Source organism: Schistocerca americana, chromosome 2, assembly GCF_021461395.2.
Source record: "Schistocerca americana isolate TAMUIC-IGC-003095 chromosome 2, iqSchAmer2.1, whole genome shotgun sequence".
Lineage (NCBI taxonomy): Eukaryota > Metazoa > Arthropoda > Insecta > Orthoptera > Acrididae > Schistocerca > Schistocerca americana.
The window spans coordinates 1,058,306,653-1,058,332,753 of NC_060120.1; the positions used below are offsets into that span (position 1 = coordinate 1,058,306,653).

Below are 26,101 nucleotides of genomic sequence, written 5' to 3' on the forward strand. Positions count from 1 at the left end.
GCTCTGAGCAGTCGTTGAGTTGACAGCACCCTTGGTGCCGTTCCTCCATTTTCTGTTCACCCTATGTCCATTATCCACTGGAATATCCGCGGCATTCGCGCCAATCGGGAGGAATTGTCGATCCTCTTACGATCCTACTCGCCGGTCATCTTCTGTCTTCAGGAAACAAAGCTGCGTCCCCATGACCGCTTTGTTCTCCCTCATTTTCAGTCCGTCCGATATGACCTCCCCTCAGTTGAAGGCACTCCAGCCCATGGAGGACTCATGATTCTGCTCCATGATACTCTCCATTATCACCCAATCCCCTTAAACACTTCCTTCCAAGCTGTCGCCGTCCGTCTTTCCCTTTCTGGATACACGTTCTCTCTTTGTACGGTATACATTCCATCGTCTACACCAATGGCACGAGCTGATCTCCTTCATCTTCTTGATCAGCTTCCACCCCCCTATTTGCTGGTTGGGGACTTCAATGCCCACCACCCGCTTTGGGGATCTCCACATCCTTGTCCACGTGGCTCACTATTGCTAGACGTCTTCCACCAAGCGGATCTAGTCTGCCTCAACACTGGGGTCCCTACATTTTTGTCTGCCTCCACGGCAAATTTATCCCATTTGGACCTTGCGGTCGGTACTGTTCCGCTAGCTCGGCGCTTCGAATGGTTCGCCCTTGATGATACACACTCGAGTGACCACTTTCCATGTGTTCTTCGACTGCAGCCTCAACTGCCATATATGCGCTCGCGACGCTGGAAGTTTGCCCAAGCCGATTGGACACTTTTTTCGTCTCTAGCGACATTCGATGACCGTCGCTTTCCCAGCGTCGACGATGAGGTCACACATTTTACCGACGTTATTCTCACAGCTGCGGAACGTTCAATACCACGCACCTCCGAATTGCCCCGGCGCCCTCCAGTTCCTTGGTGGAACGAGGCCTGCCGTGACGCAATACGTGAGCGGCGACGTGCTCTTCGCATTTTCCGTCACCATCCAACATTGGCCAACTGTATCCGATATAAGCAGCTCCGTGCGCGATGCCGTCGCGTCATCCGCGATAGCAAGAAGGCAAGCTGGAAATTCTTTACTAGCTCATTTAACAACTTCACTCCCTCCTCGGAAGTTTGGAGTCGGCTTCGACGGTTCTCAGGCGCGCCTAGTTTCTCCCCGGTCTCTGGGCTCACTGTCGCGCATGATACCTTAGTGGACCCCGTCGCAATTTCTAACTCATTGGGTCAGCACTTTGCTGAGATTTCGAGCTCTTCAAATTACCCGCCAGCGTTTCTCCCGAAGAAACGTGCAGCAGAAGTGCGGCATCTTGCTTTCTCCTCTCAAAATCGCGAAAGCTACAATACTGTTTTCTCCATGCGCGAACTGCAACATGCACTCTCTACTTCTCGCTCCTCCGCCCCAGGACCGAATGGTATCCATGTCCAAATGTTGCTGCATTTATCAACCCATAGCCTGCGTCACCTCCTTCGCCTTTATAATCGAATTTGGACCGACAGTACCTTCCCCAGGCGATGGCGGGAAGCTATTGTCGTTCCCGTTCCGAAACCTGGAAAGGACAAACATCTCCCCTCTAGCTATCGCCCCATTTCTCTCACGAGTAGTGTCTGTAAGGTTTTGGAGCGTATGGTGAATTACCGTTTAGCTTGGTGGCTGGAGTCCCGCAGTCTTTTAACACCAGCCCAATGCGGATTCCGAAAGCATCGTTCTGCTGTTGACCATCTTGTTGCTCTCTCCACTTATATCATGAACACTTTTCTCCGGAAACGCCAAACGGTAGCAATATTTTTTGATCTGGAGAGAGCGTATGATACCTGTTGGAGGACAGGCATCCTCCGCACACTGTTCTCTTGGGGCTTTCGAGGCCGGCTGCCCCTTTTTCTTCGCGAATTTATGGCAGAGCGCACATTTAGGGTGCGGGTGAACACTACTCTCTCCCGTACTTTCTCCCAAGAAAACGGGGTACCCCAGGGCTCCGTGCTGAGTGTTGTACTGTTTGCCATCGCCATTAATCCAATTATGGATTGTCTCCTTCCTGATGTCTCGGGCTCCCTCTTTGTGGACGATTTTGCGATCTACTACAGTTCTCAAAGGACCAGCCTTCTTGAAAGACGTCTTCAAGGATGTCTCGATCGCCTCTACTCGTGGAGCATCGAAACCGGCTTCCGTTTCTCACCCAGTAAGACCGTTTGTGTTAATTTTTGGCGACGTAAGGAGTTTCTTCCGCCCTCCTTACATCTAGGTCCTGTCAACCTTCCGTTTTCCGACGTCGCTAAATTCTTGGGTCTTATGTTTGACAGAAAACTGTGCTGGTCCTCCCACGTTTCCTATCTTTCGGCTCGCTGTCTGCGTTCCCTTAACACCCTCCGTGTCCTGAATGGTACCTCTTGGGGAGCGGACCGGGTGGTCCTTCTCCGCCTCTGTCGCGCCTTAGTGCGCTCGAAATTGGATTATGGAAGCATAGTCTACTCCTCTGCTCGGCCGTCTATTCTTCGGCGTCTCGACTCTATCCACCACCGTGGATTACGTTTAGTGTCTGGAGCTTTTTACACCAGCCCTGTGGAAAGCCTTTATGCTGAGACTGCTGAACCTCCGCTGTCCAATCGGCGGGCAGTCCTTCTGAGTCGTTATGCTAGCCATCTGTCTTCCATGCCTGCTAATCCAGCCCATAACCTTTTTTTCGACGCCTCCTTTGATGTCGGGTATGCAGGCCGCTCCTCCTCCCTACTACCCCAGGGAGTCCGCTTCCGTCAACTGCTCCATTCTCTTTCCTTCCGCTTTCCTAAAACCTTCTTGACAACTTGGGGTACAGCACCGCCTTGGCACCGTCCCCGGATCGACTTGCTCAGAGACCTATGTCAATTTCCCAAAGATGGTACCCCTACACTTGTTTACCGTCGGGCATTTGCTGCTCTATGTGCACAAATGACGGAAGCCACATTTATTTACACCGATGGCTCGAAAACATCGTTAGGTGTAGGGAGTGCCTATATTGTTGGCGACACCCCAAATCACTTTCGGCTTCCCGACCAGTGTTCGGTTTATACTGCAGAGCTTTACGCTGTTCTCCAGGCTGTCCACTACATCCGCCGCCATCAGCGGATACAGTACGTAATCTGCTCAGATTCTCTCAGCTCTCTCCTAAGTCTCCAAGCTCTTTACCCTGTGCACCCTCTGGTCCACCGGATTCAGGACTGTCTGCGCTTGCTCCACCTGGGGGGCGTCTCAGTGGCGTTTCTCTGGCTCCCGGGACACGCTGGTATCTGTGGAAATGAGGCGGCCGATATAGCGGCCAAGGCTGCAGTCTCTCTTCCTCGGCCAGCTCTTCAGTCTCTTCCGTTTACCGATCTACGGAGCGGTTTATGTCGCCAAGTTACTCATTTATGGCATGCGCATTGGTCAACACTTCCCCACAATAAATTGCGGGAAGTGAAAGCCGTTCCTTGCGCTTGGACCTCTTCCTCCCGAACGCGTCGTCGGGAGGAGGTAATTTTAGCTCGACTCCGGATAGGGCACTGTCTTTTTAGTCATCGACATCTTTTAAGCGGTGATCCTCCCCCACTCTGTCCCCACTGCTCTCAGCTGTGGACGGTCAGACACCTTTTAATTGAATGCCCCTATTTTAATCCGTTACGCTCCCGTCTACAGCTATCGCCTGATCTATCGTCGATTTTAGCAGATGACACGCGCTCAGCTGACCGCGTTCTACAGTTTATTAGTGACAGTGAAATGACGTCAGTCATTTGAAGCTTTTTTTTTGTGGACAACCAACCCCTTTCTATAGTGGACTTTTAAGCATTCCTTCTGCCTTTAGTTTCTCCAATTTTCTGACTATGTTTCCATTGCTGCTGATTTTAAATTTCGTTTTTTTCCTGTTTTCTACGTCACGGGCTGGGCGCTAATGACCATAGAAGTTTTGCGCCCTAAAACCACAAACAAAAAAAAAAAAAAAAAAAATTGACTGGAACGAGTAGTGGTGATACAGAAGAAACCTGGGTAGGAAGGAGAAGGGGCAGCATCAGGGCAGGGATGGAGGATAATCCTATTGTTGTCTGTGGTAGTGTGCAGGAGTGTGATGGAGACAGGATAGTGGGCTGTCAGGTGCAGCGTCAGGAGGCTTTGCTGGTGTACGTGCGTGCGAGAGGGAGGGGGAGAGGGGAGAAGAGAGAAGTGGACAAAGAAAGGAAAAGGACAATGCAGGTGTGCTGATAGGGTAGAAGGCATTTTCAGGGCTGGAGTGCAAATGGTAGATTCGTGAAAAGTTCTCACAAGTACAGTTCAGAAAAGCTGTTGTCAGTGGGAATAATCCAGAGAGCACAGGCCTGATCACTCAAAGACAACAGTGACCTTGTGTGTGTGAGCTATGCATGTGTGGATGTGTGCATGTTTTATGTATGTTTGATGGCAGACTTAGTGCGATAGCTGAATAACAATTAGCTGTCTTTTTTCAGTGTGTTTTTGACAGCTGAGGCAGTGCTACTTGCTTTTATAGGTAGAAGTTTGGAGTGAAAAACTTGAAAAAACATGTTAAATTCTATACATTTATTACTTTAAATGATGCAAAATGTAAATCTGGTGAAAATAATACATGAATGCTTTTAGTGGGAGGGACAAGAGTGGTGCTTTATTAGCAATTTTTTAATATTAGTCTTCAATTTAGTTAGCTTTAAAGTTAAATCTCCTTGGTTAGTGATTTCCAATTTTCTTTATGTTTTGCAAGGATATTACAGTGTTGAAACCCCTTTCCATAAAATATGAAGATTGTGTTTGACATCTTTTCCATCTCATGGTAGTCTATAATACAGGACAAGTAACACGTTCGATCTCTGATCCCAGAATTGCTTATATCCCTCTTCTAAACCATATCCTAAGTTCTTCATTAGAGCTTACTCTAATCAGTTTTTCTTGTAACATAACATCTGTTTCTTGAACACCACTATGTGGATTGATAATCCACTGTAGTATTTTCATATTCAAAACATTCTCAAACCCAGCTTCAGAGTGTGCGTGAAGGACATTTAAAAGTCAAACATAGACAGAAACGTTATCGCCGTGACAGTCTGTCTGTGACAAACTGAGAAACTGGGAAAATTTGTGCCATCCATTGTTTTGCTTCATTAATTTAATTCTGGGAAGAACTTTACCTTGTAATGAAGCATTATTATTGACAAAGAAACCCATGAAGAACTGCTCTTCGCGAGAACAGTAAAAACCCATTAAGATGCAGCATTAGTGAGGTTATAGTCAAAATTTACAAAAACATAGTTCAGCATTTCAGTTGTTCTTCCCTATGTCATGCTTTGAAAGATTATTTCACCAATCCCTTCACCAAATATAATATCAGTGGGACCAGACGGAGCACTTGCTATGTTAGGGTGTTATCATGGATATATATGCAATTTAAAACAAAATGTAACTGGGTTGTTTGGAATATACAATGTCATCCATAGACAACACTTAGTTGCTACAAATCTGTATGGTAGATGCACCAGTGTCTTCAATCTGCATTAATGCAATAAACAAAATTTGACACAACACATTGAATTCTAGGTTCCTCGTACAGTTATGTGAAGAAAATTACAAGATCTTTGATCAATTACTCCTTTACAATTAAATATGATGGCTGTCAAAAAGCCTTTTATTTGGCAAGATTTTTTTCATTTAGCATGACCGTTCTATGTAACTGCAACTTAACCTCACTGAATTTATTGAACATATCTGTTAAACAAATAATGTCCGATTTCTGCTCAAATTTCCATTTAAAATTGGGTCTTTAGCATCAAAATACTCTAGAACGGTCATGCAAAATGAGAAAAATCTTGCCAAATAAAAGGCTTTTTGACAGCCATCATACTTAATTGTAAAGAAGTAATTAATCAAAGATCTTGTAATTTCCTTCACATAACTGTACAAGGAACCTAGAATTCAATGTGTTGTGTCAAATTTTGTTTATTGCATTAATGCTGATTGAAGACACTGGTGCATCTACCATACAGATTTGTAGCAACTAAGTGTTGTCTATGGCTCCAAGCAGCCGAACAGAACAATTTCCAGTCAATGATCCATGTAAACACAGCCCACAGCATTATGGAGCTATCATCTGTTACAGAGTGTCTTGTTAAAAACTTTGGTCCATGGTTTGTGGGGTCTGCACCACACTCGAGTACTGTCATCAGCTCTTACCGATTGAAAACTCAACTAATCTAACCAGACCACAGTTTTCCAATGGTCTAGGGTCCAACCAACATGGTCAGGAACCCAGGAGATGTGCTGCAGGCAATGTTGTCCTATTAGCAAAGGCCCTTGCATCAGTCATCTGCTGCCACAGCCCATTAATGCCAAATTCCACTGTAATGTCCTAACAAATATGTTTGTCATACATCCTAGATTGATTTCTGCAGTTATTTCACACAGTGTTGCTTGTCTGTTAACACTGACAATCGTATGCAAATGCCACTGCTCTCAGTTGTTAAGTGAAGGCTGTCAGCCACTGCATTGTCTATGGTGAGAAATAATGCCTGAAATTTGATATTCCCAACACACTTTTGACACTGTGGATCTCAAAATATTGAATTCCCCAATTATTTCTGAAATAGAATGTCCTATGCGCCTAGCTCCAACTACTATTATGTGTTCAGTCTGTCAGTTCCCATCATGCGGCCAAAATCGCATTGGAAACATTTTCATATAAACCATTTGAGTACCAATGCACTGCCCTTTTATACCTTGTTTACAGGATACTACCACCAACTGTATATGTGCAAATTGCTATCCCATGTCTTTTGTCATCTCAGTGTACATACATATAAAGCACACATATACTTCTATATAAACGTATGTACCGTATAAACAGAAAAATATTCATTGGTAAATGGCCAGTCATTGTATTTGTATGTAATAATTGTCATGTCTACAGTTTCATATGTAGAGGCAGTGTCATGTGTCTGCAGTTTTACTCGTGAACTTGTGTACTTGCTCTCCTTTGTATGTGGGGCAAGTTGAATTGTACCCAACAACAGATTTGAGTGACAAGTTTTTAGCTACATGGGCAGTGCCAGACACTCATGAGTACGAGTTCAGAGCACACAGAGACAGCAAGCCCAAAGATGACATCACAGGATTCACTGGCAAGTTTAAGCTAGTGTACAGAGCTCGTACCTAATTTTTGATCACTGGTACCACACTTCCAGCTACCATTACTATTATACTAATGGTGAAGTGGATGATGAAAGTGGCACTTGAGGAAAAGAAATAATGCTCCCTGCTGCGGTAATGGCACAGCTGGGAACAACTTCAGACTAAGTGATGTTAGTGAAACGCCCACACAGCTCTGAAATGTCTCACAAGTTTGAAACAAAAGAAACTTACACAATATTTCAGTAAATAAATGGGAGCAAACTATAATAAATATAGCATTCTATATTGTATTGCTTACAAGGGACCTCCCCATCGCATCCCCCTCCGATTTAGTTATAAGTTGGCACAGTGAATAGGCCTTGAAAAACTGAACACAGATCAATCGAGAAAACAGGAAGAAGTTGCGTGGAACTATGAAAAAATAAGCAAAATATACAAACTGAGTAGTCCATGTGCAACATAGGCAACATCAAGGACAATACGAGCCAAGGAATGCCGTGGTCCTGTGTTTAGCGTGAGCAGCTGCGGAACTAGAGGTCCTTGGTTCAAGTCTTCCCTCGAGTGAAAATTTTACTTTATTTATTTTCGCAAAGTTATGATCTGTCCGTTCGTTCATTGACGTCTCTGCTCACTGTAATAAGTTTAGTGTCTGTGCTTTGCGACCGCACCGCAAAAGCGTCTACTAATCGCACGGTCGCACGCTTTTGCGGTGCGGTCGCAAAGCACAGACACTAAACTTATTACAGTGAGCAGAGACGTCAATGAACGAACGGACAGATCATAACTTTGCGAAAATAAATAAAGTAAAATTTTCACCCGAGGGAAGACTTGAACCAAGAACCTCTCGTTCTGCAGCTGCTCACGCTAACCACGGGACCACAGCACTCCTCGGCTCACACTCTCCTTGATGTTGCCTATCTTGCACATGGACTACTTAGTTTGTATATTTTGCTTATTTCTTCATAGTTCCACACAACTTCTTCCTGTTTTCTCGATTGATCTGTGTTCAGTTTTTCAAGGCCTATCCACTGTGCCAACTTATAACTAAATCTGAGGGGGGTGCGATGGGGAGGTTCCCTTGTTAGTGGAATATTTCCAGATTGTCTGGATTTTCAGTAAGTCAGATTATATCAGGTCCCACCTGGTATGGATGAATGAAGTTCTTGTGTAACAATTAATTAAAGTTGTATTTCTTTTATTTTTCTTATGGTGGTAATGAAATACTGCCCCGCCCCCCCCCCCCCCCCCCCAAAAAAACACACACACACACACACACACACACACACACACACACACACCTCTGTCAGTAGTAATCATTACTGAAAATGCATTAATATTGCGAGGGTTGAAGTTAATCAATTGCCTACCTTTCTTCTTGGAAAGAGGAAATACTCAAATTGGCTTCACAAAAATATATTCCACTTCTTAAAACTATTGTCAATTCAGAACTCTAATGTTTCGTTAAAAGCAGCAAAGGGAAGAATGTGAAACATTCAAAGTTAACCCAAACCACACCAGATGTGGATATTCATTTTTTTTAGACACATTCTTGTCATCCTGAACTTGTAGTGATTACAGTGAGAGAATTGTTGTGAAAGAAAATCTAGATCATCACAGTAGATAGTATAATTACAATAATACGAAAAACATATTGTACAACAGATAAAGAGGAGTAGGCCTCATGTAAGTAAATGAGAAGGAAATTTTCTTTCAGTGGAACAAACTATTGGCATGTTGACAGAACAGTTTTTCATCAGTTACAGGCAAATGTGCAGTGTTTCTCTGGAAACTGGTGTTGATCCTGATTGCAGTGTTAATTAATTCATCAGCACTGGACTTCTTGGAAACTCGAAACACCGCACATCCAGAACTAACTCTCTCATAGCTTTGAAGTTCTGTTCTCATAAATAAGGAAGTTCAGATGATGCAAAATCCAGCATGAAATAATGACAATATTATGAAAAGGATAGTTGCTACTCACCATGTAGCACAGATGCCGAGTCCCAGATCAGTGCAACAAAAAGACTGTCAGCAAATAAGCTTTCAGCCAAAAAGGCCTTAATCAGAAATAGACAAAACACACACACACACACACACACACACACACACACACACACACACACACCAACACCAACACCAACATGACTGCAATCTCTGGCTGCTGAATCCACAGTGCCAATTTGTAATAAATCCTATCACATAGAACTGAGAAAGTAACAATATTCTGATAAGGATAGATTGCTACTGACCATAAAGGTGACACATTGAGTTGCAGGCAGCCACAAAAAAAGACTATTACACACTTATCTTTTGGTGAAAGTCTTCTGTGGCCAGAGAGAGCAGTTGTGTGCCTGAGGTGTACTTGCGTGCAGGAATGTGTGTTTTCCTTTCGAAGAAGACTTTGGGCGAAAGCTAAATGTGTAAACAGTCTTTTTGTTGTGCCTGTCTGCAACTCAGCGTGTCATCTTTACAATAAGTAGTAATCTGTCCTTTTTATAATAGTGTTGATATTCCAATCTGGACTTTACATTGTTTGGATTACATTAATAAATTCCTCTCTAACTGTATACAATACTGATGTTATCAATGTGAATGGACCAAGACTTAATGGAGATTTAACATTTTCATTATCTAATTACAAGCTCAGTCACAAAGGTTTTGATTTCTGATAATGACATGATTATTAGAGTAGATGCACCAAATAGCTGTTTATAATAAGTAATCTTTATTTACAACAGACTGTTTCGGCTTTATCGCCATTTTCAAGTATGTCTAGATTGATGTGACATCCATATTACGTGGTTAGTGGACTGTCTGATAACTGTCACTGTTTTAATAAGATGGTAAATGATGTCAGTATGTTGAAAATAAAATGTTAATTATGATGTGACAGTAGTTTGACAGTAAGCGTGGAACTGTCAAACTACTGTGACATCATAATTAACATTTTATTTTCAACATATTGACAATATTTACCAGCTTATTAAAAGAGTAACATTTATCAGACAGTCCTCTAACAGTGTAATATGGACGTCACATCAATTTAGATGGACTTGAAAATGGCGATAATGCCAAAACAGTATGTTGTAAATAAAGATTGCCTATTATAAGCATTATTTGGTGCATCTGATCTAATAATCATGTCATTATCAGACATATATTATGCTGGAGGCTCTAAAGAAAAAAAACTTCTAATTTCTTGTTATTTTTAATTATTGCAATAATGCAAAACAAGATTTGTGACACTGCAGATCCCAGCTTCTCACACCCGTTAGCCATTGGCTATAACATTGCTATGACCAGCACTGCAAAGTGCTGCATCAACTGAGAAATATGATACTACATTGTCACAATCTTTTAAACTCTTTACATAATAGAAAGCAAACAGCATTTAGTGAATATTATGAAAGATGGCTACTATAAATACATTGAAATGAAAATTTATAATTACCCATTGTAGCTAAGGTGGAAAGAACATCAGAATTACCACCGATATCTGGAACACTGCATATTCCCCTTCCTAAATGAGCAATATAGATTTTTATGATTGCTACTTTTTAATTCTATAACAAGTCAATTACAGCACAGTGCTGGATAAATGAATCTAATAACTTACTCCTCAAAGTAATAGAATTTAACATGCCAAGTTTTCTAGCTGTTTGACTATTACACCACAGTAGTCTGTTACGAGATTATCATTCTGTAATAATAATAATAATAATAATAATAATTTTATGTGCCTCAACAGCCTGATACATTTCACTTGGATACCACTCAGGCAGTTTGAACAAACGTGTTGTGACATTACTACAAGAACGCTGATACAACATAATAATTTTGTGTGACTCAGTGGCCTGACGCTAGTCTTTCACTTGGATGCCACTCGGGCAATTTGAACATACATTGTGACATTACTACAAGAATGCCAATACAGCCACAGTACAACATGTCATTCAACTAGGTGCTCATTATGTGCCCGATGTCTTTCAATCTCTTAATAATTTCATTTGAAATGAAAGCTCTAAATTTCTTTACAACCCATCATTTAAATCTCTGCACACTATGTGCTCAAGGTTTACTTACTTCTTAATACTCACAATAAAAGTGAGTTGCAATTTCTTTACAAACATTAATCCAGCTTACACACATATACACTCAGCCACAATTTCGCTTTTAATAAACACAGTAGGAATGGATTTGTTTTCCTCATAATGACACATTATTCAAATCTATGCACATTGCGTACCTGTGTCTTTCTACCTTGTAATTACAGTAAATGAATGACAAGAGCTTTCGTTTTTCCACTGACAAAACCATTTGTTCAAATCTCTGGCAGCACATGTGGTTTCTTCCACTGTCTTTACAACTTGGGCCTGTTGCTCTTGAAACTACGAAATTCCTGGGGGCTCATACTCGATGAGAAACTTTCTTTGTCCTTCCATGTGTCTTACCTGGCAGCCTGCTGTATGCGGTCCCTCAATGTCATACGTGTCCTCAATGGTACTTCCTGAGGTGCGGATCGAACCAGCCCCCTCCGTTTGTACCAGTCCCTTGTCCATTCAAAACTAGACTATGGGTATTTCATTTATGGATTTGCACGTCCATCCATCTTACGTAGTCTCAATACTATCCACCATTGTGACATCCGTTTGGCCACTGGCACTTTTTACACTACCGTGGTTGAGAGTCTGTATGCAGAGGCTGCCAAACTACCACTGCCCTACTGCCATGGCTTCCTCCTCAGCAGATTTGCATGCCGTTTGTCTGCCATGTGTGGCCACCCATCCAATGCCTCCTTCTTTGATGACCCCAGCAAGGGGTGCGCCCCTCTTCTCTGTTGCCTCCTGAAGCTCACTTTTGACTCTTGCTCCAGCAGCTTAACTTCACACTACCTGCAACTTTCCCGGTGGGTGTGAACCCTTCACCATCTTGGCATCATGAGGCTGCCCATGTTCACTTTGGCCTTCCTAAGCACATAACTTCAGTCTCGCTCTATCGCCATCAGTCTCACGACCTTTGCATGGAACTCCATGATAGTACCTTTGTGTACACTGATGGCTCTTGGATTACCATGGTGCCAGGTGTGCCATTGTCAATGGCGTTGAAGTTTTTTGGTATCGGCTTCCAGAAAAATGCTCGGTATTTGCAGCAGAGCTGTTCACTCTATATCAGACCATGCAGTTCAGCCAGCGACACAGGTTTTTCAACTGTGTCATCTGCTCAGATTCTCTTACTGCCCTTCAAAGTTTGTGTGTGCTGTACACCATCCATCCCTTCGTCTAAGGGATCTAGGAAAGCTGTCACTTGTTCACTCTTGATGGATGTTTATGTGGGTTCCTGGTCACATTGGTCTGACAGGAAATGAGGCTGCTGATGCTGCTGCCAAGGCTGCACTCCTTGTACCTAAGCCTCCTAGTTCTCACATTCCCCTGATGATCTCTGTGTTGCCATGTGTCAGCAGGTGGTGTCACTTTGGCATCACCACTGATCTTCCCTTCATGAGAACAAGGTCTGAGTTGTTAAGCCTCTCGCAACAGTCTGGACAACCTCCCCTCAGCCCTCTCGCTGCGAGGAAATCATTTTAACTAGGTTCTGTATTGTGCACTATTTGTTAAGTGGTGGTCCTCCCTACTACTTTGTGCACATTGCACTGAACTTGTGAGTGTCCGCCATTTCTTGACGGAATGCCCCTTTTTTTTAACAGCTTACATTCCTGTTTGTGTTTGCCATCTGAGTTTTGGACCATTTTAGCGAACAATGTGCGGTCTGTCAACCGCGTTTTACTTTTTATCCATTGTAGCAATATGGCGAAGGCTTTTTAATTTTACTTCTGGACCTCCGTTTCTCTAGGGTGTATTTTATAGACCTTTCTCCACGTCCCTGTTTTTGGCTATCTTCTCTTCCATCGATTGGGATCGACATGTAGTCGTTTTTAACTCCTCCCTTTGTCTTCGTGTTCTACAGTTTTGACATGGGTGTGTATGACTCTAGTTGTTTTTGCACTCTGAAACAAAAGAAAACAAAAACAAATAATCTGTTATAAACTTTTGCACCAGAATATGAAACTCCAGTTTGAGCTGTAGAGAGTGGTATATGGTCAATTTGGAAATTGTTTCTACTTCTAATACTGTGGTTGTGAATTGTTGAGTTCCTTGTAGAATAAATCCTTTTTCTAATTAGCTGGAATTCCCCTGAATATTATGATCTAGGGCAAAACTGAAAGTGTGCTAGCGATCCTTCACAAATGTCAATATGGCGAGAGTGATTTTAATTGAAAACCAGGCAGAACTGAGCTTTTCGGCTAACTTACCCACTTGTTGGTACAACAGCAGTTTATTATCCATCTGGATGCTCAGGAGTGTCTCACATGGAGCCCTGACCAGTGTATGGTCATTGATCTTTACTTCTAATACCTGTAAATCATTTCTATTTGTTTGGAATTGCATAGTAAAAGTTTAGGTAAGATTACAGGGTTAAATTGTTACCTGTGAACAAGTTAAAGGCTGTCCCACTATTCTCCTGGCTGTGTTTGGGCACTTTATAGGTTTTTTGTGTCATCAGCAAACATTACAGTTTTTGAAGAGTCCTCCAATGCTGCAGGTGAATCACGCATATAGACTGAGAATAAAAGTGAGCTGAGCACCTTACCTTGCAGCACACTGTATTTAATGTTTTCCCACTCTGAATTATCTCTTATTCCTGTCGTATAATATGCTAATATGACTTTCTGTTTTTTGTTATTATGATATGACTCCATCCATGCAAGAGGAAGACTTTTAGTGGTGTACAATTATAGTTTCCCTTATGACCAAAGACCTTAGTAAGATAGCAGAAAATGCCAACAGGGTAATTTTTCTAGAATTGAGTTCGTGAGATCATATATTTCCTTCTCAGTAGTGAATTCTTTACAAAAGTGAAAGTGAACTATTGCTACAAGGTTATTATCAAAAAGATGCTTCTTCACTCTTTTGTAAGCTACTTTCTCAGGAAGTTTTGATAGCAAGGGAGATTGGTCTGTTAGAACTCTGTTGTTAATCTCCACTTTTGTATTCTTTCTTCAAATACAGTTCCTCCAATAGCTAAATGCTGTTTGTGTTCCAAAACATTCAGAAGTTCAGTAGTTTATCCAGCACTAAATACCTTAGTGTTCTGGTGAGAAATGTTTATTTGACAAAGAGATATCTTCTTTAGTTTCCTTGAAGTGGTTTTGCATTCGTTAAGTGACTATTGCCATCACTCTGGCACTTCAGGGAGCTCACAACTCTTTCAAGAGTATGTGTGTGGCAAGTATAGACCACAAGTTACTGGACCATTTTCTTCCCTTAGTGTGCTGCAGTCTCCCATTACAGACTATCCTTACTTCTCTTACTACAAAACTCATGATGGCAGTCCTTGCTCTTGACCTGGGTCTTTATCTAGGTTGTTCATTCTTTCATTTAGATCTTTTCCCTTTATTTTTCATCAAACTTTCTGGGTAAAGTAATTTTTATCTCATTTTGGGTTTAACTACTATTTTTCCTGTAGTGTGAATTGTTTGGGGAGGGACACGTTAGATAGCATCAACTTACCTACATATCCTCTATTACCAACAACTTGGTAGACACACAGATGTGTTTAAAGTCAATGCGCTCGTGGTTTTGTCTGTAATGAATCTTGCCTCCTAAAAAATTTCGTCCAATTGTGTTGTCTCTTTACTGTGGGAGTCAGCACTGGCACAAACAAGGAAAGAGAGAAGTTTGAGTGGCTGGTGGCAGGAATCCAAAATATCTGTACAAAACAATGAAACACTTTCAGATTAATAGGGCACTTTATTTCTAAAAAGAAAAGAAACATAACTTCTCATTATAAAGTGCTTGCCTGTGCCTCGTACATACACTACTACTACTACTACTACTACTACTACTACTACAACCACTCGCAGAGCACAGGCTAAGTATTGTCCTCCTATTACTGAGTACTGATGCTCTCAAAGTGGCTGAGCAGCGACGAGGCGGCTGGTTTAATCAGCATTGACAGCAGGCACGGAACTCTGTCTTCCTGCCCGCTCTTTCCATTGGCATGCAGGTCAGCCCATTTTTGATCTGTTTCGCAGCACTGCGCTGGTCGGTGTGCAGTCGACGCTTTAACACTGGAAAATATCGACTCGCAAAAGAATTCTGAATGTTTTTCACTGAACGAGGGCCTGGCTGTACAGATGTAGTGCAACAAAAGGTTCAAGTATGCATCTGTAGCCTGAGTAATTTTCCTATAGTGGAGTGGAAAAGTCTGTAAACGTTCAGTGTCCTGCGCATCTATCTGACAACAAGATGTGGCAGTAGCATAGAATTCAGAATCAGGACAAACAGGAAGACAAGAAAGGGTGAGCCGGTACAAGATTTTGTACTGATACAGTGATAGTAACAATGCCCAACATGGCAGCTTCTGAGCCATGCACAGCAGAACAGGTTTGGGTGGTTGAAACAAAAGACTGAAGTGGCTTATGGTCCATCACTAGGTAAAACTTCTGATCAAACAGATAATTGTGAAACTTTATCAGGCCGTAGATAATACAGAGTGCCTTCTCGAGGTGGGAATAATTACATTGAGTCTTGGTCAGTAATTTGCAAGTGAAAGCATTCGGCGTGTCCTGTGAACCAAATCTGTGTGAGAGCACAGCTATGATACCATACGAAGAAGCATCCACTGCTAAAACCACAGGCTTCGCGGGATCAAAACGAACAAGGCATCTGCCACTCGACAAAGCATTTTTAAGTTTCTGAAATGGATCCTGACACCCTTTGGTCCAAACAAAAGGCACATGCTTTCGGCACAGAGGATGCAACTGAACCCCGATCTGGGCTGCAATGGGTATAACCGTATATTAAATGTCAGCTTCCCAAAAACTGCCCACAATTTCATGTTCTGCAGGTCAGGGAGGTTCCAGATGGCCAGCAAATGTGAGTGAAAGGGATGAGCAGCTTGGCAATTAAGAGCATGGCCTAAGTACTGAATTTCAGTCTGAAAAAAGGCACATTTGTCCAGGCAACACTTCAGACTGGCAGCTGAAAGCACTTGAAAAAGCGCGCAAAGTTTATTGTATGTTCCTCTGGTGTACATCCTGACGCAATATCAACCAAGTAATTTGAACAGAATGGAACTTTTGCAGTAAACTGTTCTAAATAGCATTGGAATATGGCAGGTGCAGAAGTGCTGCCAAAAGGTAAGTGCAAAAATTTGAACAACTCTAAATGTGTGTTGATGACGAACACTTCCTGAGACTTCTTGTATAGTGGAATTTGCAAATATGCATTGTGTAAGTCAATCTTTGAAAAATAGCTTCCTGCACCAAGTCTGTCCATTAATTCCTCAGGGCAAGGCAACGGATAAATATCCATAATTGTTCGTGAATTCACAGTGGATGGAAAGTCAACACAAAGTCTTCCAGAAGGCTTTGGTAAGATGACTAAGGGAAAAGTCCATTGACTAGCCTGGATAGGAGCAATAACACTATTGTCTTGCCATTCTTTAAGTTCATTTTCAACTTTGTCTCTAAGTGCGTGAGGGTCGAGACACAGCCGATAAAACTGAGGTTGCACATTGTCTTTCATTGTAACATGTGCCACAAAATTATTTGCCCTGGCAAGAGCTTCAGAAAATAAATTGGGAAACTCCTCAGTCAAATTAGTAACACTGTCTTTTGAATTGAAAGTAGAAACAGGAAGTACAATGTCGTGAATACAGAGACCAAACAAATTGAAAGAATCTAACCCAAAACTATATTAACATTCGCGAACATAAAATTGTATGTGTCACCGTTGTGGTTTGAAACTGGAATTGGCAGGCAAATTACATGTACCAAGCACCAGAATGTCCTGACTGTTATATGCAGTAAGTTGCATGCAAGATTTTGTCAACTGTGATGAGCCCATCTGCTCATAAGTGGCACATTTAAGCAATGTAACCGAAGCACCATTGTCCAACTGAAGTCGCACATGGTGTCCGGCAATGACTAAGTTCACAAACAGTTTGTTTGACTATCATTGCACAGCACTTGGGCTGGGTGAAGGCATGTTCCGAAGTTGGTCATTACTAGTACCAGTAGCCGGTTTAGAAAAAAACTATGTTCACTGAGCGAGAAGGTGCCCACACTTACGAGAGCAAATGTGGGTAAAGTTCTTGTTCTGTTGCAAGCACACACAGGACATGACCTGGCTTTCTACAAGCAAAGCAAGCAATGGTGCTTCGGTTACATTGCTTAAATGTACCACTTATGAGCAGATGGGCTCATCACAGTTGACAAAATCTTGCACGCAACTTACTGCATATAACAGTCAGGACATTCCAGTGGTTGGTACATGTAATTTACCTGAATGGCAGTTTTGTCTTTTATGCATGGAAAAGCACTGGGGTCATGATCTCCCAGTAGACACACTTGTTTACTCTGTCCACAGTGAGGTGGCCTGTTTGCACGCAGTGGTTGGTTGCAAGGCCATAACTGTTTGTTACTTTGTGTCACACTGCAAATCAGAGCCACCTCAAAAATTTCCATGGCATTACCACATGAGTTCTGACGTTCAATAATTTATAGCAATTGTTTCAAAGGGATCATAGTGGGAATTCGTTAATAAATCCTACTGTCTGGTACATTGTATGTAATTGCATCACTGTAGTGCTGTTCACAGCTACATTGAAAAGACACTGCCGTGTCAAACCCTGAAGTTCAGTGACCCACTGATAGTGTTTCACAGTGTGTAGCGCAGTGATTGTTGACCTGATGAGCACTGGTTACATTCCTGTTGTTGTTCATTGAAAGCTTGGAACGGCATGATGCAAGGAAGTTGTGCCATGTATGTGGCTGGTTGTTGTGACAGAGATGATGCAGCAGCTCGTGCATTAATGAGATGCAGCAGCTTGTGCTTAATGAGCTGTTGGACTGCCGTCAAACATATTGAGGATAAGTTACGCAAGTTTGCTGGATTGGAAAAAATGAGAAATTGTTCCCTGCTTATCAAAACATCAATGGCTATGTTAACAACAAGCACTTTTGAAATGTGACAAACATTGTCACTGCACATAAAATTTCAGTATGGCTGAAGGTTTGCATTCCACCAAGACTCGATACCTCAGAAAGTGACAAATTGTGAACCAACCTAGGAAAGTGATGAGTCAGTTTCATTCTCCAAATCCAGAAAGACCTGAAGGACAATTGAAACGACCCAAGTGCTTTTATCCTTGGTTTTGAAGGCAATATATTACCCAAGAAAATTAAAGTAATAGTTTAGAGATGCAATGTTAAACCTTGTGTTACCCCACCTATGAGATGAGATGTTTTCAGAGCCTACATTATGGTCACTTGTCCTCTAGCTGCAGCGTTGAACCTATATGTGGATATTTTGAAAGGGCTTTACCCAGGAACCAAACATGACAACATGTGTTAATTGTCCATACCAGCGTTCTCCATGTTCTAGGCCTGCCTCATGCTCAAATAAGAAAGGAAGATCCAAGAATGTAAAACACTAAACTGATTACACCAGAAAGAAGTATGAACATCTTCCCTCCATCAACGTTATCACAGCTTCTGCAGGTACTGTGATCAGTTTTATACCTGATACACCTTCTAGCTACATCCATGCAAATCATTCAACCACCTATCGGAAGGAGAGGCTGCTAACTCCTTTGGTCCCCAAACCTATAGCACCAGCTGAGGCCTCCATGCTGATGCAGCCGAAAACACTTTGAATGTCTCTGATCCCAACATAGGAGAGGACACCGTCCAAGGCATCCTCCTCCAAACGTGAAACAGAGATGTGACCTCACACGAACTAGTGGACCGAAGAGCATTGGGCACTGTATTGCAGAGAAGCCTGGTCATAATCCAATCCAGAGCTAAAAAGACAGCAAAATCTCACACAAACTCTAACTCACCAGAAACAAAAAGAAAGAAAAGAGAACAAAAACTCAAACCAAAAAAATATCTGACGATTCTGACCAAATTGGATCCCTGCCTGACATAAGGAAGAATCCTCGTACGTGGATTTTCCACCAACCTCATACGAGGTGCAAGGCCAAGTAGCACAATTGTGCATGCCAGCTAATTGCATCTGTGTTGCAGTACAGGAATAAAATTTCTTAGAAGACCTTTTCTATAGTGTTAGACATTACCAAGCCTATTACAATACTCATGTCGAGAGAGAGAGAGAGAGAGAGAGAGAGAGAGAGAGAGAGAGAGAGAGTCTTGAAGCATATTCACACTAATAAACTGTAACATCTACAGCAAACAGCTACCACTAAACACCAGACTAAAAGCTATAACTGTCTCTATCCACATATTGGGAAATATCTTATCGAGCAATAGCAACCCTTATAGTATAACTAGCCCAACCCTTTATTTGTTTAATGGGGGACTTTATTGCCGACAATTCTTTGTGGAGGAGCAGTGCTAGTAACGTAGAGGACAACTGTTTTTCTCTGAATTTGAACTCTGGCTATTAAACACAGGAGAACAATCACATTTTATTGCTGCCTATGGCATCTGCTATGCTGTTAGAATGTTTGCAGAGACCTGTGAAATAGTGATCACTTTCTGATGGTACTTTCCTCACCAAATCAAAACATCAGTGAGTTTTTACCACGTTGGTCCCTTAGAAGAGCTAATTGGCCAGCACATACCTCCAAAGTGCAAGTTTGAGTCACTGAGGAGAAATATGGTGTAGGATTCTACTTCTGTGAGCAAAGGTGTTGCAGAAGTGATACCATTTTCCACACACTGTCCCAAATGGAAATCCATACCCTTGTGGTCCTATGAAATAACCAGGGCCATTGGTGAATGATGATGAGCACTAAAATGCCATCACTCTGTGACCAACTTAATTGCATTTAAGTGACTTGCAGTGCATGTTCAATTTTTTAAAAAAAAAAAACAGAAAAAAGGATGAAAGTAAAGTGAACACTAAGTCTCCTCTATGAGAGTACATACTTGAGTCTAGTTTAAACTTTGACAGATTTGTACACCTTGACTACCCACAGCAGTTTAGCATTTCACAGAGTAAAGACGTTATCACTGTGTCTTTGGATTGCTGTACATATCGCTGAGAAAAATATCAATCCTTTAATTACCGTCTTACCTTTACAGACTACTGACATGTAGCAGAATGCAGCACTTTGTCGTTTCACTCCCACCACCTAAAAACTTATAATGCTCTTTTTACTGAATGGAAACTCAAAAGCCCTCGTATAGAGAGATGTCCCCGGGTATTCTACAGAATACTCAACCAATGCTTCGATGTCTGACCAACAGCAGTTAAAAGAGTACTGTGTTGTGGAACATCTTAATTGAATGTGGCGAGAGGGAATTTTTCTCTCCAAGTTGACGGAGAGCAGAGTGGCCCCTACCTGATGCTGGGAATAGACATACTCAACTTGGATAATTACAAACCAGTTCATCAGACAGTTACTTAATGTAAATTGTTATAATGGTATCTAGGTAACTATGCTAGTGCTTAGAATCCAAATGACTACTTTCTCCATAACAGTGCATCCTCTGACAATTTCAGTTTACCATTGACCACTTTCTGGGACTAGAGTCTGCAGTTGCGCACCGACAACACCTGTGTGCTGTATTCTTTGATATCCAAAAAGCATTTCGATTCTACAGCATGCTATCACATTTTGTCAATATTGCACAAGTGTGGTCTTTGGGGTTGCCTACTGATTTTTTTTTCCTACAGCACTTTTTACCATTTGGTATATTTCGTGTACAACTTGGCACAATTCCTAGTACCCAATATGTCCAGGAGATGGAGTCCCACAGGGATTGGTGCTGAGTGCTACCCTCTTCACTGTGCGACCCCCCCCCCCCCCCCCCCCCCCCACAGTCTTATTGCCTTTACTTGTCGATGATGTCTGTACATATTACAGATCTCCATCACCATGTAGTTTGTAATGGCAACTTCAGAATGCCACACAGAGGATACAAGATGGAGCCCAGAAGCACACGTAGTGTCATCAACACAATGCATGTTGTGTATTTTTGTCTGTACTTTAGTATGTACCTCCCCATCCACAGCTTTACTTAGGAAACCAACTACTTGAAGTAGCTGACTAACTTCGCTTTTTAGGATTATTATTTGCAGTAAACTAACATATGACAACACCAGGATAATTGCATGAAGAAACTGAACCTACTCCACTTGCTCCTCAGGGAATGGATTTTGGGGGTTTTATGACTCTTTTAGAGCATGCCAATTTTATCGAGCTTGGCTATGGACGTGTTGCTTGTGGTTCAGCAGCTCCATTGTACTAGGTTTACTAGAACCTGGATTCGATAACAGCGTAAAACTAGCAACTGGAGCCTTTCATACAAGCCCAGTCAACAGTATCCTTGAAGAAGCAGGCATCTCATTTCAAAGAGTACAACACTAGCTCCTTCTGCTCAGCTAAGCGATCATTATCAACTATCAAAAATGTAATGAGGGAAAAATGAATGTCTATATTCCTCCATACGAGTGCTAATTTCTTTTATCTTGTCTTCACATTCGTTACACATAATGTATGTTGGAGACGGTAGAGTTGTTCTGCTGTGAGCTGAAAATTCAGATTCTCTAACTTTTCTCAGTGTTTCAGGAAAAGTATATCAGATCGCATTTGAGTTCACAGAGCGTCTCTGTAACACTTGTCTGTTGCTCTAATCTACCACTAGCAAATCTACAGGAAGCCTCAGAATTGATTCAGTATCTTCCATTAATCCAAATCTCGTGGCGATCCCAAACACTAGAGCAGTACTCAAAAATTGGTCACACTAGTGGTCTTATGCAGTCTCCATTATAGATGAGCTGCAATTTCATAAAATTCTCATAATAAATCAAAGATGAACATTCGCGTATCGTACTACTAAGTGTTTGTTTCATTTCATATTGATTTGCTATGCCTGAATATTTAATTGTATCCAAAAACAAAGATGATGTAACTTACCAAATGAAAGCATTGGTATCAAGATACCAACACTTTCGTTGGGTAAGTTACATCATCATTGTTTTTGGATATATTTTTCCCACGTGGAATCTTTCCCTCTATTATTTGAATATTTAATTGACATGACTGAGACGAGTAACACAGCACTAATAATGTATTTGAACAGTGCAGGATGTTTTTCCTAGTCATCTGCATTCGCTTACACTTTTCTTTATTTAGACCCAGGTTCCTCTCGTCATAACGAATGGAAATTCCATCCAAGCCATCTATGCTTCTGCAGCTACTCAGTAATGGTATGTTTCTGTGTACTACAATCTCATCAGCAGTCAGTCACATGTTGCTGCTCACCCTGTCCATCAGATCCATTTATGTATATAGAGCACAAAAGTAGTCATATCACACTTCCCTGGGACAAACCCTCGCAGTTGATAACAACGTAGTGTGTTCTCTTACTCAAGAAATCTTCGAGACAATCACATATTTGGGAACCTATTCCATATGCCTGGAGCTCTGTTAACAATCTGCAGGGTGGCACCATGTGAAACACACTCCATAAATCTAGAAATGCGGAATCTGTGTGTTTCCCTACATCCACAGTTCTCAGGATATCATTTGAGAAAAGGGCACACTGTGGCATGAAGGCTCCACCACTTACCACTAGATATTTAACTTTCTATACGACAATTATAGACTTCACTAAACTGTATATACAGAGGGCTCCAAGGTCAGTTTAATGTGCAAGGCCCGGTACCAGATATGATCGGCACATTTACTTCAAAACTGACAGCTGTATTTTGAGCTCTTCAACACACTGGAACTCTCTCAAACCTGAACTTACTTGTATGGAGTGACTCATTGAGTGGACTGCAAGCAGTAGATCGAAGATGCGCTGATCTGTAACATTCACAGCCTGCTATAGGTCTTCCATAGAAATGAAATTTTCCTGTGGATGCTGAATTACTCGGATATCATGGCAATGAACTTGCCAACAGACTTAGTGGAATTCCATGATTAATTTTGGTGTTTGTTAAGCTACACCTGCAGATGTACTGTAGCATCTTGCTAGAGGAGCCAAAACAAAATGATGTAGTGAATTACCATACACTAATTCATTTTCGGCAACAGTTGAAATGTTTTAGCTGTCTCAGGCTGATTCATTTCTCTTCTTTTGCCGTCGGGACACGGCTCAACACTTCCACTGCTGCCAAAAACGAATTAATGTTTGATGCTGCATGTTATTAGTGTCCTGTTCTATTTTGCTTTAACTTTTCTAGCATGATACTGTGGTATCGTGTCTTGTTGATATCAGTCTCTACCAGGTCTGCTGGTATGCTTTTTTTTTTTTTTGTTTCTTTTCAAGGTAACAAAATTTTATGAACACACCTCCTGTGTAAATCTAATGATTTGTCACCATGCACCAATTCATATAATTGCTGTCAACCTTTCTACAGAATTTGCATAAATTATTTTAGCAGTGCTAATCGTTTATTGATGTTCCATGTAAAATATTTTTTTAACTTAGTCATAAAAATATTGTTTGATTATCTTTTTTCCCAGGACCCAGCATCCAGAAACCTGTAACCAAGCCAAAAGTCCAAATAACGTCAGGTACTGGCACCTTAAAACTGGAGGATAGTGACACAAGTGGGGGAAGCTTAAAACGAAAGCGAGAAGATGAGAGTGAAGATTATGATACTTTAGAGTGAAAGTGTGTGAACTGGAAGAGATTGTGTTTCAGTTAACTATGTTTTTGAATGGATGATATTGTACAATTAGAGAAACTTTGTTTTCACTACCTACTATGTTAAATGGCTTTTTTTTATTATTATTTTTTATTTATTTTATGTCCTGAAGAAAATTGTGAGGTGACAGTTAGTGCTCGAGACGTAAAGTACTGTAGCTACTTTATTATTATTGTGGACTTCAAGATATGCATTGTACAATTCAATTAAAAATGGTTCTGTTTTCATCAGTGCTGTCATTCTTTACTCTTTGGTGTTAAAATTACTACCCTGTTTCCTGTCGCATGTAACAAAATTTTCACAAGACAACTCTAATATTTTAGTGTGGTAATAACTTTGATCATATGTTGCAGTCGGTGTATGGTACTGCATTCAGTCAACACTAAATGAAACAAAATAGCTGAAGTAATTGTTGGTACTGAGAGCAGCAAACAGTGACAACATGGGAGATCATGTCACACACACACACACACACACACACACACACACACACACACACACACACTACTTTACATGGCATCCACAGTGATCCTTATAACAGGTTTTAATACATTTTTTAATCTGTGCACATTGTGCGCCAGTCGAATGCAAACTTAATGTGAACACAGACCAACTATGACACTAACAAGATGAAACCAGTAATGTTTGATTTTAAGCATTATCGATGAGTAATATATTTTCTGGTTTCCCCATTGGCCCCATCGGCAGTTTTAATGGATTACAAAATACAGAGCCTCAGTAATCCAAAAGCACAGGGTAACGCTCAAGTAAACTTGTTACTCGACCCTTGGTTGCACATCATTAACTCCCTGGTTCATGGAAGCCTCTGAAATATGTCATACAAGCCATAGGTACCAAATGCATGAACAGATTAATACTTACTTTTTATTTATAAAATACATACACATTCGATATATGCAGCAACCCATATGCAATTGTGATGTTGCATTCATGTTGTATTTTATTACATCCAGTTTAGCACCCTCATATGTCACGTGTAATTAGGCGAGCACGGCTGTATATTATAATCACAATGTCTAATAAATACAGTACTCTGAAAGATACTTGGTGAAAAAAATGTAGTTTTATACTTTTGTTAAACTCTATAGCTCCACAATCTTTCTGTCTCCACTTACGCACACATTATTTGTGTCTCTGGCCACTGAGCCAAATTGAACGGCCAGAGACAGTGGTCGTGTGTGTGTGTGTGTGTGTGTGTGTGTGTGTGTGTGTGTGTGTGTGTGTGAAGGCCTTTTGGCTGGCAGCTTAAATGTATAGCAGTCTTATCATTGTGCCTGTCAGAGGCTCTTCATAATTAAGTGAAGAATGAGATTGATTAGTGACAATAGAAGGCATTAAGGAAAATTTTAAAAATGTTGACTGGGATGAAATTTACAGTGAATACAATGCCAGGTCTAAATTCAAAATGTTTAGTAATAAGTTTGTAAAGATGATTGAAAGTAGTTTCCACAAAGAAAAAAAGCGATACTAGGAAATCTTGGATCACTACAGGTAACAGAGTGTCTTCAGAATGAATGAGGGAAACCTACAAAATAGCCAGAACAAGTAAATATCTCAAAGTGCTTATATGTTGTTGTAACAGTGTAAGGAATGTTGTAAAAAAACCTTAGCAGTATCCACACTGTTATAGCAAGAACAAACATGATGCATGGAACATAGTAGTTAATACAGCAAAATGTAAGATACAAGTTGTGCATAACAATGAACAAATTTACTGGACAGCAGTAATACAGGTTACGGAATAGGCAGAGTGCTCTTTTGCGATCACTTAAATAATACTTTTTCTTTAGCAGCTCACCAGGGGACTGACCCAGGTGGCCTCTCTAAGCAGGCCTGTGAACTGTATGGACACATGCTCTCTGGAATCGTGCATCATGAGTAAAGCTATGTCGTTCGTCCCTTCTAGGGTGTGGGAAAGCCACACATACGTATAAAACACTAGACACAGAAAACGTAGCCCATAAGAAAACAATGCTACTGTGGGGAGGAGGGGGGGTTGTCTGAAGCAGCTTGCAGCTTCAGGGGACCTGCCAGATGCATCTGAGTTTTAAATGTTTGAACCATGGGTTTGGTCTCGCCATAGATTGAGGATGAAACGGGGGAGTTATGAGATGGCGAACACAACTACCGTAACAAAGAGATGCAAATTCTCAGGAAACAAACTGGGAGCCTTATCGATAACCATGGTATACGGAAGTCCTGCAAATGTAGAGCTGCAGCACGTGGCGAGCAGGGGTGGTTTGGCGCAT

General features: G+C 41.4%; 1 protein-coding gene across 1 annotated transcript in view; it reads left to right on the plus strand.

The window, feature by feature from the left end:
• Positions 1–24,061, plus strand: part of LOC124596470 (transcription initiation factor TFIID subunit 9) — a 104,512-nt gene extending 80,451 nt beyond the window's left edge. The window contains exon 5 of the mRNA XM_047135611.1: positions 23,647–24,061. Within this exon, the coding sequence (XP_046991567.1) occupies positions 23,647–23,795 (149 nt within the window). The 3' untranslated portion in view covers positions 23,796–24,061. The remainder of the gene's footprint in view (positions 1–23,646) is intronic.
• Positions 24,062–26,101: the final 2,040 nt, after the last annotated feature.